Source organism: Xenopus laevis, chromosome 8S (assembly GCF_017654675.1).
Source record: "Xenopus laevis strain J_2021 chromosome 8S, Xenopus_laevis_v10.1, whole genome shotgun sequence".
NCBI classification, from domain to species: domain Eukaryota; kingdom Metazoa; phylum Chordata; class Amphibia; order Anura; family Pipidae; genus Xenopus; species Xenopus laevis.
In genome coordinates, this window is record NC_054386.1 from 28,623,445 (window position 1) to 28,636,867 (window position 13,423).

At 45.0% G+C, this 13,423-nt stretch overlaps 1 protein-coding gene across 2 annotated transcripts in view; it reads left to right on the top strand.

Moving 5' to 3' along the window:
- kcnt1.S (potassium channel, sodium activated subfamily T, member 1 S homeolog) overlaps positions 1-13,423 on the top strand; it is a 99,974-nt gene that overhangs the window by 10,976 nt on the left and 75,575 nt on the right. For both annotated transcript variants that reach the window (XM_041574762.1, XM_041574763.1), the window contains exon 2: positions 11,012-11,155. In XM_041574762.1, the coding sequence (XP_041430696.1) occupies positions 11,012-11,155 (144 nt within the window). The remainder of the gene's footprint in view (positions 1-11,011; positions 11,156-13,423) is intronic.

Consider the following 13,423-nt stretch of genomic DNA (forward strand, 5'->3'; position numbering starts at 1 on the left):
TTAGAGAATTCTGGGAGATGTAGTTCAGCAACAAGAGAAGGGAACAGGGTATAAAGCACAAGAGAGAAGGGGTACCGCTTCCTCTTTAATATTGTACATGCACTGAATCCACAATGTGACTGTAGTGACCCCAGAATCCCTTCCACCCCCACAGTTCCTTAAAGGGGTTGTTCACCTTTGAATTAACCTTTGATATGATGTAGAGAGGGATATTCTGAGACAATTTGCAATTGGTCTTCATTTTTTTGTTCTTTGAGATTTTTTACTTATTTAGCTTTTTATTCAGCAGCTTTCCAGTTTGCAATCTCAGCCATCTGGTTGCTAGGGTTCCAATTCCCCTAGCAACCATGCATTGATTTGAATAAGAGACAGGAATATGAGTAGGAGAGGGGCCTGAATTGAAAGATGAGGAATAACAATACATTTGTAGCCTTACAGAGCATTTGCTTTTCAGATGGGGTCAGTGACCCCTATTTCAAAGTTGGAAATTGTAAGGAGAAGGAGGCAAATAATTCAAAAACGATGCAAAGGAAAAAATGAAGACCAATTGAAAAGTTGCTTAGCATTAACCATTCTATAACGTACTAAAAGTTAACTTAAAGGTGAACCACCCCTTTAATAAGTCACAGACACCCTTTCCCCAGAGGTGCATTGACATCCTATTGTTACGCTGCTTTCCCACCCCAATGTACATGTGCAGTGAAGCATCTCCTCTCCCTATGGACTCACCCTGTGCCAGGGACACTGTATTGGGGCCCACAATGTTTTTAGAAACCCCCCCACGATCACCACCATTTCCCAAATGCATCACTTTTAGATTGGGAACCTGCTGACGTATTTTCCCATTAGAATCCTTGGGGTGGACAGAAACATGGAGAGACTATTTCGGTGAATACTACGTCCCTTGAGAAATGGATTTTATTTTGAGAAAAAAAATTGGCCGCCGGCCAGGGCCTCAACGCACTCTGTCGTTTTCTCACCGCTTGACTTTTAAGACAAACAAGAGCGTAAATTAGCAGAGTCCTCCAAATACATCAGAGGCGAATATATCTGCTCCTACCCCGCATGCAAATCCTTAGTGGACAGAGCAACAAATGGACATGGAACAAGCCCTGGTAAGTGGCTCCCCTATAATGACCCCACATAATAACCCGTTGCTGCATGTCTTCTAGGCAGATCACTATGTACTAGATTGCTGTGGGTTACACCAGGAAATGCCCATACAGGTATGGGACCTGTTAACCAGAATGCTGGGGACCTGGGGTTTTCCGGATGATGGATCTTTCCGTAATTTGGATCTTCATCCCTTAAGTTTATTATAAAATAATGTAAACCTTAAATAAACCCAATAGGCTGGTTTTGCTTCCAATAAGGATTAATTATATCTCAGTCTGGATCAAGTACAAGCTACTTTTCTATTACACAGAAAAAGGAAATCATTTTGAAACATTTGGATAATATGGAGTCTATGGGAGCTTTCTGGATAAGGGGTTTACATATAGGTTTACAGATAATGGCTACTGTTCCTGTACTGCGAGTTTCCCTTTAACAAGAAGCATTAAAGGCAGATAATTAAAAGGGGAAGTGCTTCCGGGAGTTGTCCCCAAGAAATACCTTCATAATCAGCCAGATGCTGATCATTGCCGCTCCCCAGAAATAAGACACCTTAGCCCTGCACAACGCATTTCTCATATCATGTCACAGTCACCCTATTGTAAAGATTATATGGATTTTTACTGGGATGCCTTTTTACGGGCTTGGGATGATGTTAAGGGGAGGGCATACTGTAAAGGGAGTCCTGTTGGGTTAGGGAACTGCAATAGGGGCATGCATGGGGAATCAGGGGCATGCATTGGGGTAGACAAGGGGTTGAACAATGTGGGGATTAGGAGATTTACTGGAAAATACATTGTTGATAGTGTAGCCACCATACCCCTTTAATAGTGGCCACGTATTAAACCTGTATCCAGCACGGTTAGCTAGCAATTCATTTAGATGCATGGCTGCATATAAATCAGTTCAGTGTGCAGCATGCATCTACTTGAATTGCTAATTAGCCATGCAGCATGGCTGGTAATGGTAACTCTACACATGCCCCATGAGAAGCGCATTCTGCAACTTGCACTGCACGATGGGAAGGCACCATTGCTTAGGACAGGGGTGCAGCTGGGTGCTGCCAGGACTTGGGGTCTGCCACTATGCCCCAATAGCCCCCAACTCCATGTGAAATCACAGTCTCTGACAAAGCAATTTAGATTAAAAAGAGATGAAAAGCCACATTTCCCCCTAGTGTCAGACTGGGACACCAGGGGCCCACCCAAAAACCTTAGACCAGGGGCCCACCATAAAACCTTAGACCAGGGGCAACTCTCAGTACTATTATTCTTCATCTCCTCAATCAACCTCTATTCTGATAGTCTGTTTTCTTTACACACTATAATCAATTATGCCATCTATTTAGCCCTTTGTTCTCATAGAAATAGGGAATGGCCAAAAGTTTAGCTGCATGAGGGCCCACTGACACCTTGGCACACCGGGAGTTTTCCTGGTATCCTTGTGGGCCAGTCCGACACTGTTTCCCCCACTTTCCCCCACACGCAGGCGACAAGTGGATAAGTAATGGTTCCCCCTCAATGTACTGAGCCCAGAGGCTGTGATTGGTTTTATAGTCGGCTACTTTAGAATCTGTGTGATCCACTTTATCTACTGTTGTATCAGGAACTAGAACCCGGCACTAGGACATTGTTTCAGGATTTATGGGCCCGAGGCTGCGAGCTCCACAGACTCACTTTAACTCCATAACTGCCACCTGCAATAAATAGACTTATAACCGCCATAAACTCATGAACATTTGTCAGCCGTTCTACATTGAACTTTCTATCTGACTGTACTGCAAAGTCTTATATCCCCGACTTATAATGGCGATATGGCACCTCCCTCCTCCCATATATATAAATACAAATATACAGGGAAGGAATGTTCTGGGCACACAATAAGCTATACACTCATACTGTGCTGTCTAAGGGAATCAATATGGCACCTCCCTCCTCCCATATGTATAAATACAAATATACAGAGAAGGAATGTTCTTGGCACACAATAAGCTATACCCTCATACTGTGCTGTCTAAGGTAATCAATATGGCACCTCCCTCCATATGTATAAATACAAATATGCAGAGAAGGAATGTTCTGGGCACACAATAAGGTATACACTCATACTGTACTGTCTAAGGGAATCAATATGGCACCTCCCTCCTCCCATATGTATAAATACAAATATACAGAGAAGGAATGCTCTGGGCACACAATAAGCTATACCCTGTACTGTACTGTCTAAGGGCACTAAGAGTAATTCTAAAATGTATTTATTCTAGGACAGAGTAGTACAAGTGGATCAGGGCTGGTAACTCTCTCTTTTTAAGTGTTAGTTCTTCAGAGCTCGGCTCTCTTATCCCCTTGATTTATTGATAAACAAAGATTTTCTCAGCTGGGATTTGTTATAGCTGCTGCCGTTGAGTTTATATTCCCCCTTTTCTTGTTGGTGGTTACAGGGCTGTACTAGGGGCAGCTGCTTTCTATCAAATGAATGTCTCGCTGGGGCTCCTGTTCTCTCTATTCCCTGTCACAGTGGGAAAGCTCCATAGCTCCTGTCCCTTTATAAACATCCCATAGAGGAGGTAAACTAAAGTGCAGGCTCTTGTATCAACTGTAATAGTTTGTTTCTAAAGTCATAATGGAAGGCTTACCTTTGTAAGTTGGCAGGGGGTTATGTGCCAGGCCTCAAAGACCTGGGGGTGAGATTTGGGGTGAGTACTTATTTGTGCCCTGGGTACCCTGGAACTATAGCAGGGTGACTGTTACCCCAATGTTTCTATATATTTGTAACCTTGTTTTGAGCTAATGGGACCCAGCCTGAAGGCCAGTTAGGGGGAGATTTGGGGGTGAATGCTTATTTGTGCCCTGGGTGCCTCTGGAACTATAGCAGGGTGAATGTTACCCCAATGTTTCTACAAATCTGTAACCTTGTTACCAAGCTCTTTAATTCCTATTTTATTTGTATCCAGTTATTTTGCTTTTTATTCTGAATAACAGAAGGGGCAGCACTGACAGTAGTGACTAATCGCAATGATGTAAATTTTACCCTAATGTATTTTATGAGTAAAGGTGGCCATACACGGATAGATCCGCTCGTTTGGCGATGTCGCCAAACGAGCGGATCTCCCTCCGATATGCCCCCCTTGAGGTGGGCAATATCGGGCTGATCCGATCGTGGGCCCTAGGGCCCAACGATCGGATCCTAGCGTTCGCCAAACGGGCGGTCGGATCGCGGGACCGCATCAACGAACAGATGCGGCCGCGATCCGACGGGATTTTTAACCCCATCCGATCGAGATCTGGCCGACTTTCGGCCAGATCTCGATCGGGGAAGCCCGTCGGGGGCCCCCATACACGGGCCAATAAGCTGCCGACTTGGTCTGTCGGCAGCTTTTATCGGCCCGTGTATGGCCACCTTAAGTGGGAAAAGAGCAGTTTCCATCTTGCTCAAGGCAGCTGGCATCAAAAATGCCAGCTACATGTATCGGTTCAGCAGGCAAGTGAGCAGATTCACTTTCCGTGTCTGCCTGTCTTAGTCTATTACACATGAACACGGGGAGTTATTACCCACAATGCAGTGTCAACAGGTACATTGGGGAGGGCTAAATTATGCAGCTAACCTGGTTTAGAAGCACAGTCTAAATTAAATGGACCATTGCTTTATTAGTCTATGATATATATGACTTTATTCTCATATATTCCCTCCCCCCCGGCAGATATAGGAAGTACATTTGCCTCTTTCACATTCCGTGTAATTGGGAAGTGCTGGCCATACTTGAAGAGATCCTCAGAACTTTCACTGATATGCCCACCAATGACAGGGGCTATATAGGGGTAATCTAAACATTCTGCCCTAAGGCCGAACGATCAGCTTACAACAAGGAGCAATGGGATCCGACTGGTCAGTCGGCAGAAAAATGAAACCTTCCTGATCGATATCATGGCCAGATATCGATCGGGAAGACCTGTCGGAGGCCCCCATACACGGGCAGATAAATTGCCAAATTGGTCTAAAGGACCAATATCAACAGCTTTATCTGCCTGTGTATGGCCAACCTACACATTAGAACTCACAATGAAGATGATGCTTGCTAAGATTATTGAAGGGCTGCAAGAAAGGCATCTTGTGAGCCAATGGCATCAGGGCGCCAGATGCATTGCACAAGAGATTCTCACTAAAACCAACCAGCAAAGCCATTTGGGGCTGAATTCAATGAAGGAATCTCAGAGATTAATATCCCCCATTTAGAATTAGCCGAGCTACCCATCTGCTATGAGGGCATTGCTGGTTTTGAGTGTAAGCTGTTCGTTTTCGGCACGTTTGCACTGATGCAATCAAGAGGGAGCTGCCATATTGCTTCACTGCAGATATGCATGGTCCTTAAGGGGGATGCTCCTTTGCTCTAAATTGTTACCTTAGCAGTAGCATTGTAGTGGTTCCCATTATATAGAAGACAATCATGCTGGAATGAAATAAAGTGTATTATGGTCTGGAATGTGCACGTTCAAATACAGAGATGGGAGGGTCTACCCGTGTGCTGTGGCTTCTTACTGAAGCACTATATGGAGGCAAATGTCTGAATATGAGTTCTCATTCCCCTTCCAAGGGGGTTTATATGCAGATGCCCTTCCCTTTGCTGCTATAACTGCCTCGGTGCTTCTGGGAAGGATCACCAATTAAGGAAATGTTTAGCAGGATAAAAAATGAGGTGCAAGAACCAAAAGTTACCCCCACATTGAGTAACAAAATATATACAAAACTATGAATTGGGTTTGCACACTCACAAAAAGAATTCAATATTTATTTTACATAAAGAAAAGTTATACCATTTGTGCTTTTGAACAAGTTTTTCTGAGTGTGCAAACCCAGTTTATAGTTTTCAAGGTTCCCACTAAATGTTAGAACATTGTTGCTGGGAGTTGTTTTCATTCAGCCACAACAGCATTAATGAAGTTTGGCCAAGTCATTTGTGCGCCCCAAGTAGAATACAGTCACCAAGCTGCCCTCCCCCTGCGCCAGGAGGGGAGGCAGGAGTTTTGGCATCCAACCTCTTCAGGAACTTGGGGCAGCCAGGGAGCAGAGGTATTAGCTTGGCAGCCCTTTACTGTTGCGCCCTAGGCATGTGCCTCTTCTGCCTACCTCTAGTTCCGGCCCTGATGGGCAGTGATGCTGGGGATCAGACTGATAGTCGGGATTCCAGTTCATCCCACAGGGGTCTAGTTGGGTTAAGTTCTACCAGCCCCACCCATTCTGTATGACCCTGCCTCTGTACATGTGGACATTGCTGTGCTGGAACTAGAAAGCAACCCCCCCAAAAACAGAATTGTCAGGAATGTCATTATACCCTGCACCCAGGGGCCCTAAACAATGGAGACAGCCCCAGCCCTTGAGTTCATAGAGAGTTCTGCATCTGCCAAACCCAGACTTTTCCTTCTGACTGGAAGATGCTGAAATTACATTTATCAGGGGAATCTTCTCCATTGCTCCAGAATCCAATGGTGGTGCCTTTACCCCAGCTGACACTTGTCGTTGCACATGGTCACATTTGGTTTGTTTGTCTCTGAAGACACTTCTTGTGCTGGGACTTAGCAGTGAGTGTTTCACCTCAAGGGCATTTCAGAGGAGTCTCCGGATTGATGTAGAGTCTATGAATGCAGGGATCAAATGTTCATGGGTGCAGGATACCTGGGTGCTTGAGTTGGGACCTGAAAAAGAAGGAAAACTGAAGAGAAGGAATGTGCAAGACAAGCAGATGGAGATATTTTTGAACGTATAGACATTCTTTTGAACCCCCTCTGTTTCAATACCAACAACATTTTCTGCCTGGCACACAAGTGGATTGAGCTGCTGTTGGATGTGTGTGCTCCAACCTGATCAGACAGCTTACAATAAACACTGAAATAATTCTGTTTCTCTGCCCTGTTAATTGGTATTAATGCTGTCTGACCATGGACCAAGCCATCACTGATACTCATCAATGTGCCGGTGAATTTATCTTATCTTTGCCCTTGTTGCTCCTTCTCAAACCCCCCCAAGTGAAACGTATCTGGACCTGTCACCTGCTTATCAAAGCTCTTGCGTATCCTCTGTGGTTACTGTCAACAATCCTGTAGGCACTGATGTGACAGGGTTACCACTTTGTGAACTGTATACTCGGTTTTAGGCTTTTATCACCGCCTCAAAGCCCTATCAATAATATTGGCAGAATATTAAAGGGAATAATAATCCAGTCGAGTGTTACCTGTCAGCCTGGTGTCTCATTAAAAACTTAGTGGGCATTTTTGTATTAAGCTCCAGAGATGAACATCCAGCCTCGTACCTAGAGACCGTTCAACAACATGCCAGGCTCTGGGCGCAGCAGACCTATGATTAAAAGCAATCTGCGCACATAGGCAATATGATTTGGAATCAAGTGAAGTTGTGATGTTGCTGGGAGTTGCAGCGCCAGTGCATCTGCTGGTTGTGTGTTCTACAGTGTTGAATGATATGTTGTGGAAATGCAGAGAAATGATCACCTCTCATCCTTCCATATCACACAGACAGGAAACCAAGCTTCTTTGTGACTCCCCGAGGGGCAGACTTGCACACCATGATGAGAATCTCAGACTGAATGGTAGTCACCATAAAGGGTAAGCTCTTGTACCCAGTAAGGGAAGAAAAGCTCAGATGGACAACCTTACAGGCCCAACAATAGATATAACTGTGGGACCCTTAGCTGACAGTTAGGGTAGGCCATTGTGCCATTCCATCATAATGAAGAAATTAAGGGGTATTCGCTTACCTTGACACTGTGTGCAATTTTGAGCACAATTGGCATGTTTTCCCCCCCAGAATTCTAGTGATAGCGTCAATAGGATGATTCATCTGGGGCAACTGCGCTGCGTCTCTCTCGGGACGAGTCCAAAATAGATGCATCTGCGCGTGCGTTTGTTGCAAATCTGAAGCAAATGCATTAAACATCTTCAAAGTCTGTAATTTTCGATGTTTGCCTCGCCACTGATGTCTTTGAGTGATCCTTTAGACGCAAGTGTGCTATATCTATTGACACAGGGCACAAAGGGTTCTCCAGCAACCGTTTATTTGAAGGACCCCCTCCCCACAATAAACTGTACTTTCCCCCCTTGTGAGGCAGCTCCATATTTGAGTTCCCATTGGCAGAGGGTAGAGCTCTATCCCAGTATTGGATGGGGGGGTGACCATGCTGTGCACTTCTGTGCTCTCTCCTGCTCCGCACTGTGTGACACTTTCCCCCTGCGATATCCTTTCCATTTTATTAAACTTTCAGAGAGTAAAGAGCCCGAGAAAATGCCACTGACCCCCTTTATACCATTGGCTACACTCATGCTCATTGAGCCAACAGACTTGTCCTGCTACATTGCTCTAATCTCCCCCCATGCTGTAACACCTCGTATACCCTGAAATAAGTAGGGTTTATATTGTGCCATTATTAACACTTGCTCACATTCAAACAATAGCCATGGCATGGATAATATAATTTGCTGCTTGTGTGTTTTGCAATTTAACTTTCATTTTCTGCAGGTGCATCTGCCTTATTGAGCCTTATTGAGCAATTTCTCTATATTTGTCTCTGCTTGTCGCCTCTTTCCCTGCACGGCTAAAATGTTTGAGGGGAGCTGAGCACATTTGTCATCTGTCCCAATAGGTTGAAATAGAGATATTGTGTGAAAAAATAGTACCTGTATAAAGGGAAATGTTGGGGGGATACACCTAGTGTGGGGCAGAGATTCTGAGCCCTGCACAATGCATTTCCCATAAGTCCCTATATAAAGGGGAATGTTGGGGGTATTCGGCTAATGTGGGCTGCAGAGATTCAGCATAGGTTCCAGCAAAGCCCTGCATGGTGCACATGACGTATGTGTATCTAATATAAAGGGGGATTTGGAGAGGCTGCAAAGGTTTCAAGAGGTAAAATTGACTACAAGGAGCTGCTATAAGTTGATCATTTGTGCAGGGAATATATATTTATATTTATATGTATTTGATATATCTCTGATCTCCAGAAGTCCTAAGGTAGGTGGGGGGGGGGGGGTGTGTGTGTGTGTGTGTGTGTGTGTGTGTGTGTGTGTGTGTGTGTGTGTGTGTGTGTGTGTGTGTGTCTCCATGTGTAGATATTCTGGTTCATACTAAATATGGAATCATTGGATGTTCCCAGGTGCAGGTTAAGAGACTGTGTTTGTGGGGGGCTGTTTGGGGGTGACAGGGCCCCTGCTATACCAAAGAAAGTCAGGTTTTCTTTGACATTGTGCTGACATAGTTTAGTTTTACTTATAGCTGTTGATGGCTACACAGGCTGCTGGAGGGGAGTTAGAACAGGATTTCTGGGGTTTTATATAGATGGTATAGGATGGGTTAGAGGTCAGGGCACCACAATATTTCCCTTCCCCAACCAGGGTTGGACTGAGGGGCCTGGGGGCCACCGGGGCTGCTGTCCAGGGCCCCCCTCCGCCCAACTCTGATGCATCACAGCGGCGACGCAAGTGTGCGTATTAAGGACCACTCGAAAAAGGGAGGTCACTGCATGGAGAATCCAGCGGATCTGGGTGCACTGGGTTTTTTCCCGGATTCCCGTTGGCCCCAACATAGCAACAATAAAGCTGTAGCAAAAATGGCATCATACAATACTGTAGGCTTAAAGGGGTTGTTCATCTTTGAGTTAACTGTTAGTATGATGTCAGGGGCGTAACTATAGAGGAAGCAGACCCTGCGGCCCCATGAGGCCCAAATAATGAGCAATTTCAACATTTATTGGTAAAACAGGGTTATTTCTGTATCTGTTGGTGCCCTAAAATAAATGTGCTGTGGAGCCCAGTGACATCTAGTTAAGCCACTGTATGATGTAGAGAGTGATATTCTGAGACAAATTGCAATTCATTTTCATTTTTTATTATATGTGGTTTTTCAGTTATTTAGCTTTTTATTCAGCAGCTCTCCAGTTTGCAATTTCAGTCTTCTGGTTGCTAGGGTCCAAATTACCTCTAGCAACCATGCACTGATTAAAGTAAGAGGCTGGAATATCAGTGGGAGAGAGGCCTGAATAGAAAGACCAGTTATGAAAAGCAGCAGTTGCCTTACTGAACATTTAGTTTTTTGTTTTTTTTTAAGATGGGGTCCATTTGAAAGCTGGCAAGAATCAGAAGAAGAAAGCATATAATTAAAAATAAATTACAAAAATTAAACAATGAAGACCAATTGAAAAGTTGCTTAGAATTAGCCATTCTGCAACATACTAAAAATTAACTTCAAGGTGAACCAGCCCTTTACAGGTAATTGGGATTCCGCAATTCTTTGTTCCGCACAAGGACTTCCCCAGAGCCTGATATCCTGCCCTGTGCCCTGTATGAGATTCAACCCTGCTGGTACAGGTGCTCACTATGCTTTGGATGATATTCAGTCTTGCTGGTGTGTGAGCACAGTATACCCTGTACCATGCCCTGTGTGCTTACCAGTCCTGCCATTATATACAGGTGCCCATTAGCCCCTATGCCATGCCTGGTACCCACTAGCCCTATGATAGCCATTGTGCTGCTAGAGGCACCCATGATATCAGTGTCCAATGCAGGGTGCTCATGGCTGTGGGTGCAGCTGGGTGCGGGAGTCAGTAATTGCAGCAGTAGCAGTGAGAAGGGTGTAGAAACGCTACGCTTGAGCGATTCAGCAGCTTGCCCCCAGCTGTGCCCATTTATTGACTGGAGACTGGCTGGGAGCGCCTATTGTAGCGGCTCGGGAGTTGATGGGTGCGAGGGACCCCCGCCGATCTGGTGCAATGACTCTAGTGATGTAAGAGCTGTCTGTCTCCTGCCGAGGGCGCTACTGGGCGCAGAGAGAGAGAGAGAGAGACGCGGGCAAAGTTGTCGCTTGTAGCAGTAACCGGCGCTTCTCTTCCCTCCTCCAGGCTGGCACCTGATAAGAGCGGCCTCATCTTAGACATCGGCTCCCTGAAAATGAACGAGTTGGAGACGGAGGTCCCCCCGCTGCCCCCGCGCTACCGCTTCAGGGATTTGCTGCTCCGAGACCAGACCTTCCAGAACGACGACAGGTAAGTGCCCAGGAGGGAGACGGTGGGGGGGGGGAATTCTCGAGCCCTGGTGCTGAATTGCCCGACCCCTGCGAGGAATAGCCCGACCCCTGCACTGAGTAGCTGTCTTTGGTGCTGAAGTTACTTTACTCATTGCGCTGTGTGCCTGAAACACTCCGACCCCTGCGCTGAGGCGCTGTCCTTGGTGCTGAAGGTGCTTTACTTATTGCGTGATGTGCCTGGAAAATCTCCCTGGTGCTGAATTGCCCGACCCCTTGCTCTGAGGCGCTGTCCGTGGTGCTGAAGGTGCTTTACTTATTGAGTTATGTGCCTGGAACTCTCCCAGGTGCTGAATTGCTCCTCTGCGTCATTGTGCTCAGGCCAGTCTTATGTCCCTGCTCATACTAAACTACACCTCTCACCATTCTCCTTTCACAGACTTGGAACCTGGGCAAAGCAATGTGCCAAGTAAGGGCATTCTTGGCTGAACAGGGTTGCAATGTGCCATTTGAGGGTCAGCCATTGCACACAGCGCCCAAGGGCAAGAACATTTACATTTGTTTTATAGCTCTTAAGGTGCTTGTTCAGCTTTAAATGAACTGTACGTATGACTAGATAAGGATATTCTGAGACAATTTACGATTGGTTTATTTATTTTATTATTTGTGTATATTTTGAGTTATTTAGCTTTATAGTCAGCAGCTCCCCAGTTTTAGCAAAGTCCAAAGTCCAAATGACCCCTAGCAACTATGAACTTATTTGAGTAAGAGAATGAATATCCGTAGAAGAAAGTCAGAATAGAAAGACCAGTTATACAAAAAAAAAGTAGCCATAACAATAAATGTGTTGCCTTACTAAACATTTAGTTTTTTTTAAGACGGGGACAGTGACCCAGCATTTGAAAGCTGGAAAGAGACAGAAGAAGAAGGCAAAGAATTAATAAAACATAAAAAAAGAAAAAACAAGGGACAGTTGAAAAGTTGCTTAGAAATGGATATCCTATAACATACTAAAAGTTAACTTGAAGGTGAGATGCCCCTTTAAGACACTAGGTTAATGGCAAAACTCCTATGATTTATGTCAATAGAGTATAATCCATCATCTCCTATGACATCCATCTAAACGGAGTGTGACCCCATTACCCTTCCTGGTCCCCCCTGTCCCTATGTAATGGGAAATTGTCAAACCCCAATTAAAACAATAGCATGTTGCCAATTAACCTTTTTATCTTTCTGCATCTCTCTCTCAGTCCTGGCGTGATTGGGGAGTTTAATTGGTTTAATGATCATTTGGCCAATGCCTCATTACTGCACAGATTGCTTTCTGAGTCACCTGGGTACCGAGGTATCATATCCCAGAGTATTACTATAAGAGTCTCTCTAATATCAGAATAAATCTTAGAGGAATCCAGTGCCCAGTTAATGTTTATCTTTGTTATTAGAACGTAGCCCCCATAGTCTGGCATGTTCTGGTCTGAAATGAATCTGTGAGATAAGTGCCTTCCTCTAGCCAATGTCTTTTATATGAAGCTCTCTTGCGGCATAAGTACTTTAAAGGCAAACTCCCTCCTGAATCTGACATTCTCTCCCCCCCCCTAGAAGCCCCAGGCTTTAAGGCAATTCATGTTCTTTATTTTTTCTACTTCGTTGATCTTTCAAGTCAGGAATAGACTAACAGCTGTACTAAGATATACATTCCATCTCCACTGTTCAGGCAATTCAGTCACATCCTGCAATGAGTGCCGGGTTATTGAAAGAAGAAGTGTATGATGTGTTGGGGTACAGTACGTGTTTTAAATGCAAAGTCATTGTGTGAATGCATGAAAATTGGGAAGGGGGGGGCAACCTGCCATAAGGCAAGTTGAGAACTAGTGGCCAGTTACGATGGGCAACAAAAAGCCGCCTCTTGTAACTTTAAGAGCCAAATTTTTGGATTTTAACCTGGAAATTCAGCTCTGTTAGTGGAGGTGGGCTCTATTGCACTCATTGCGATGCAGCCCCCCTTTGACCCACTCCAGCGCTGATGCTTTAAGCCCAGAAAGGGGGGACAGCACCCTGCTCCCAGTGGCCTCAAAGCAGGTGATTATTTTTTAATTCCTGGCTTGAAAGCATGTTTTCAGTGTCGGACTGGCCCACCGGGATACCAGAAAAAGTCCCGGTGCGCCAAGGTGTCAGTGGGCCCTCATGCTGCTAAATAATTGGCCTATTTCATGGTCGTTCCCTATTTTTATGAGAACAAAGTGGCTAAATAGATGGAATAACAGGTTATAGTATTATAGTATGTAAAGAA